General features: G+C 47.4%; 1 protein-coding gene across 2 annotated transcripts; it reads right to left on the bottom strand.

Moving 5' to 3' along the window:
- Window positions 1-2198: 2198 nt before the first annotated feature.
- Window positions 2199-4467, bottom strand: LOC127302562 (lanC-like protein GCL2). 2 transcript variants are annotated; one of them, XM_051333036.2, is made up of 6 exons: window positions 4129-4467; window positions 3861-4039; window positions 3658-3775; window positions 3393-3509; window positions 2964-3278; window positions 2199-2706 (listed from the first exon to the last, which is right to left on the bottom strand). In XM_051333036.2, the coding sequence occupies exons 1-6, from the start codon at window positions 4408-4410 to the stop codon at window positions 2368-2370; spliced, it is 1350 nt and encodes a 449-aa protein (XP_051188996.1). In that variant the 5' UTR covers window positions 4411-4467; the 3' UTR covers window positions 2199-2367. The 2 variants fall into 2 exon arrangements, with proteins under 2 accessions (XP_051188996.1, XP_051188999.1); XM_051333039.2 differs by having other exon boundaries at window positions 3658-3769.
- Window positions 4468-5325: the final 858 nt, after the last annotated feature.

The raw sequence follows: 5325 nt of genomic DNA, 5'->3' as shown, positions 1-5325 counted from the left end.
GAGAGAGAGAGAGAGAGAGAGAGAGAGAGAGAGAGAGAGAGAGAGAGAGAGAGAGAGAGAGAGAGATTGTTAGGGGGAGGAGATGACATGCCTGGGTAGAGAAGCCCCAAGATTCAAAGGTTTGCCCATTATCTACTTCTTTTTTCAGTCTGATGTGTTCTTCCTCGTTCCCCTCCATGTTCTGTCTAGGATCGATTTCTTGCTCCTCTTTCTTGCTTTTTTCGTCTTTGATTGTTTGATCTGGAAGTTGTGCCGTGTTTGTGTCACGGCTTGCTGGCCGTCGCCGCTATCTGATGGCGTGTTTGCATGGGGAGGAAGAAGAGAGAATGTTTTACTCGGTGTGCTATTGTTAAGAAAGGGCCAATGAAAAGAAGGCCCGATTTTCCCTGTCTAGTTTTTGCAAGACCCAAAATATAAGTGGGGATGCAGATGTAGGAGGTTCCAAGTGCAATGCATGTTTTGCTGTTTTTAGGGGCGGGAACTACTCTGAAGTCTTGCTAGGGAAAATAAGTCTCGTTGAATTAAAAAAAATGGCAGTAAAAAACCAGACTTAGTGATTTTCAAGACGTTCTCTCTTCATTGCTTATCTCAATGCGACCACTTTTTGAATAGTTCATCATTGTTTATCTCAGTCTTATCTATCAATTTTAGCTCAGTCTTATCAGTTACCTTCTATCAGTTTTTCTCTTTCTTTTAGTTCAGTCTTAACTTTCAAGTAGTCATGTGGCTATCATTTGTAGATCAGTTTTATCATTGTTTAGCTCAGTATTATCTATCATGTATATGCTCTAGGGTTGCACGTTCTTAGAAGCTGTATTTGCTTGTTCTTAATTTCTTTTCTTGTTTTTGGCTGTGTGCATCCGTAGTGCCATTAGGGTGGTGCGTTGTTGCAGAGGCTGGGTGTAATTGGTATCTTCTTGATATTAATATATTCCCTTTATCTAAAATTTTTCTCTAGTTAAGCCTATTTTGAATTTTTAGAAACCTGCTAGCTGTAGATATCAGAGCTCAGATTCATGGACTAGATTTTTTCTACACTAAGGGCTAGGTTTATCTTCTGTACTGCTAATACCATCGAACATTTTTTGTGCAGATCAAGACAAATTGTGTGTGCTACATGCTTGATCAAGACAGATGCAGAGAGAGGCAGTGAAAAGGAGAAGGGGGTGCGGGGTGACATGCTGTGTAGAGTGATTCTGATGTAGCCCTCCTCATTCCCCTTTATCGGGGATCACTTTGTTTCTATGGATCTAATTCTTAGTCGTCCCTCTATTTTCTCTCACTCCTTTTCTTCGATTCCAGCCTCGTTTTTCCTGTGTGCTGGCTGTCGTTGATGGATGTTGGTGTTTATGCGTGAGGAGGAAGAAGAGGATGCAGCTGATAGTACAGCCAAGAAAAGAAAGGGAAGGCCGACTTCTCCTGTTCGTGTTTAAGGCCCAAAAATATTTAGTTGTATCCCATGTTGGCTACTTTCAGTCCATGTTTTCATTTTTACATGACGCGAACATAGATGTTGAATTGATTGAGAGCGTAAGAATGAAAAAACCGGAGAAAAACCGGACTGAAACAATAAACAAATTTTTTTTTTTTTTGCCTGGGAAGACTGATTAGAATGAGGATTGAACACGAGGAAGGAGGAATGAGCAAATGAGTACTGTAGTCAAAATATGACTTATGCCCAATTGCAATTTCAGCTAGACGACAGTTAGACGGTCTCAATATTTTTGATGACGTACGGACTTCAATATAATAGTAAAGAAAATTTAACGGGGATAAACATTTCTGCCCTTTGACAGTCCCAACATTTTTGATGACGTGCCTATGGATTAGTACGGGTACCTTCAGGAACCACACATAGTTAGCCATCCGATACGAGTAGTTTAAGCGCTGTAGAGGTACTTTCCAAGTAAATTAGAGACGCTCACATGTTGGAGGGCGAATGGTTTGAGATACCAATATTCCTCATCATTCAAGTCCACAACAACGGTAGGGACAAATCTCTCTGGAGAACCTGAAAGAAATTTCTGGTAGAACTTACATCCTCTGTTCAAGACGTTTTAGCAGGCTTAATTGGCTTGCTCAAATGTCTTACAAAACTGAAAGAAGGGAGTACACCCCAAAACACCGGAAGCATCCCACTTTTGCAGTGCCACTTATCCAACAATAATGCGGCATTATTTAACACAAAGATGAGCATATTTACCAGAACCCCCACATACATACATTTCACAAAGGTCCAAGTTTCTAGTCAGAAACACTAAGCTTTACAACGATGCCAAGCTCACCGAGGTACATATTACAGCGTAGATACAAACATTAAATACATCACACAGATTTATTGGATTGATGGATTTGCTGGCCGGGCACTCAAAGTTCATAGGCCGGGAACCTAGATTCATAGGGATTAACCATGTCTAAAAGGAGGTATGCCATTCCAGCCTTTCCTTCAAACAATGAGAATGGACGTTCGCCACCATGCATGGCCTCCTCGGCTATTAATCGATCCGCATTTTCAAGCAGAAAGCAAGCAAAAGCCTTAGCCCGGTAGAGGTACTCGACATTGCCAGTTAGCCTGTAGAGCGAGAGGAATACATACGCATTCCCGCTCACACCATGGCATATCCCGACTCGCTTGAGAAGACCACGGTTCCAGACAACTTCGGCAGCCTCTGCTGCTGACTGCTTGAAGTGATCGTCCTGGAAGACCTGAAACAGGAATGTTGGTTTATCGTTGCGAGCAAAAGAATATGCTGAAGTTAATAATTAATAGACATGGTTACATGGCAAATGGCAACTCATCAGTCTTCAGTCAAAAACTTGTGCTGAAGCCTGAGCTGACACTTGCCTATGTGGACATGCATGCACAAACTTCCCAGATGGGTATGCATATACGCCGTGAATAAGATGCATACACAGTATAAGATGCTAGAGAGTAACTCTGAAGTGAACAGATGCAGCGATACCTGATATGCTTTAACCAGCGTAAGAGCAACACCAGGGGCACCATGGCACCAGTGCACCAGGCGATCAGATTCGCTTTCTTCACTCGATGGATAGTTTCCACTAGGAAACCTGTTACTGATCATGTAGCGCAGAGTATTCTTCACATCATCCTGCTCATCCAGCTTCAGTTCAGTGTGCATGAGGACATGCATAATTCCAGCAAGTCCATGGGCAGCACCCCAGTACTTCTTCCCATGCCACTCATACATCAACGGGCACCTCCCCTTGTTTGACAGCTTCCTTCCCTCCTTAATGATGTCTTTTGCCACAGAAGTCTGCATAGTTGCAGTGGTTTTGCACAATTATTAGATAAGAAGTACCTTTCACATAGCTCAACAGAAAAACAAATACCGTGAAAAGGAGGAACATGATCACTGTGGTCGACATACAATGTGTTCGGCGGGAATCGTCTTGTCACTGAGATGCTCGTTCAAGAACAAACAAGCCCACAGATATCCCGCCCTTCCATACAGCAACTCATTTGGAACTTTCTCTGTGACGGTTATCTAAAGAATGAACAATGTAAGACAATTCTGCCTAAAAACGTTAAGAACACCAATAATTCCATCCGTTGTTCTCTACAAGCGTGTAGCATAATAGCCCATTGCCCACACACACTATCGAGAACAAAAGTTACACTAACCAGAAGCTTACCTCATCAAACGAGCTCAGGTAGTGGGTGAGCAACAGCTGGTCATTGCAGTGCTTGGCGATCACGGCTCCGAGAGCGCAGACGCCGGCCCTCCCGCATATGAAAGTCAAGAACCTGCACCTTTTACCCATGAGACCAGCTCATATCAATTAAGATCAACCAGAACAATCTAACCAAGAGTAGCGCGAAGAGACAAGAAACTTGCGGCAGGCCAGTTGACGCGGCGTCGCAGGCTCGGACGATGTCGCCGGCGAGGGCGAGATCCCGGCGGTCGCCGGTGACCTGGAAGGACTTGAAGAGGAGGAGCGCCGTCCCGAGCGCGCCCGTGTAGAGCGTGTAGTCCGTCACCTGGCCCCCCGTCCTAGTCCATGTCTCTGCCACGACCTGCATGCAGGACACAGTCAATCAGTCGAGCACCTCGCGCGCGCGCCACGGAATCAAACAAGACCACAAGCCGACACGGGGTGACGTGCCTTGTCTTTGAGCCGAAGGGCGGCGTGGAGGAGCCGGTGGGAGAGCTTAGGGTAGGGGAGGGAGAGCAGGCCGCTGAGGCCGGCGGCCGGAGGGTCGCCGCCGTCGGGGGCCTCGGCGACGAAGTCGGGGAGGTCGTTGGGGAAGAAGCGGTCGGCCATGGAAGCTGCCCCACCCTGCGCGCGTCGCCGCTTCGTGGCGTGGGGGGAGGAGGAGGAAGTCTCGCCGCGCGGTGGCTCTCGGGCGTGGAGGCCTCCCACCTTCTCGCCACCGCCATTTCCCATGTTTTCTTTTGCTGGGCTCTTCGGCGACGCTGGCACGTCTGTCGTGAGCTCGTACACGTGGAGTACTTGCCGAGTTGCTGTCACTTTACCGCCTCGAATGTCAGGTGCAGTCCAATATTTGTAAGAAACAAATTTACAAAAGTAAATTCCACCTTTAAACTTATTATCCATTTTTTTGTGACAGTTTATACGGAGTACTTCATTTAACTTGTATGCCATGTTTCCCCAAAACTATATCGGTGTGTCATGTTTTATCCCATTTAATCATTTTCATGATGATAGCTTGAATTTTGTTGATAATCAATACCATATATAAGTATATAGTAGCAAAAAATAATATTATACATGGTAGAGAGCATCTCCAACCGCGTCTCCAAAGCGCCCCTCCCCCTAGTGATTTGGGACGCACCAGAAAAAATTTCGTTTCCACCCGCGCGCCCCAAAGGCCCTATCCGTCCGGCGCGGCCCTATACGGTGTCCGCGCCCCGAGCCCGTCCCCGCTCCACAGGGGACGCTCCGGGCATGCCGGACACAACGAAATGCGAGGCAAGGAGACGCGGGCCCGATGCGTCAGCCACACGGAAGCCTAAAACCCCGTCGCGTGTCTCCTAGACCAAAGATGTTAATGTCACCCATCTTTCCTAGGCGACGCAGTGACGCGTCTCATCGTGCATGGTCGTGTGGCCATCCACGTCGGTGTTTATTGCGGCCAACGCCCCGCTGCACAATAAGAGCGCCTCTCCTTCTTTTCCCATTCCAATCTCGCCGCTACAATCTCTCGCCGCTCCAAGCTCTCCGCTCCCAAGTCGCGGCGAACGGCTTCGGCCGCGGCAGCCTCACCCTGGCAGAGGCGTGAGCGTTGTACCGCGCGGGATATCCTATCCCGCCGGACATGCGCCTGCCAAGCAGCGGCGG

This window comes from Lolium perenne, chromosome 1, assembly GCF_019359855.2.
Source record: "Lolium perenne isolate Kyuss_39 chromosome 1, Kyuss_2.0, whole genome shotgun sequence".
NCBI classification, from domain to species: domain Eukaryota; kingdom Viridiplantae; phylum Streptophyta; class Magnoliopsida; order Poales; family Poaceae; genus Lolium; species Lolium perenne.
Note: the sequence above shows the minus strand (reverse complement) of the source record. Positions and strands in the feature narration are given on the sequence as shown.

Coding starts and splice junctions, on each gene's coding strand:
- LOC127302562 (XM_051333036.2), bottom strand. CDS start 4,410: ATGGGAAATGGCGGTGGCGAGAAGGTGGGAGGCCTCCACGCCCGAGAG. Junction 4,040..4,128: donor CCCTTCGGCTCAAAGACAAG/GCACGTCACCCC, acceptor TCCTGCATGCAG/GTCGTGGCAGAGACATGGAC. Junction 3,776..3,860: donor GCCGCGTCAACTGGCCTGCC/GCAAGTTTCTTG, acceptor CATGGGTAAAAG/GTGCAGGTTCTTGACTTTCA.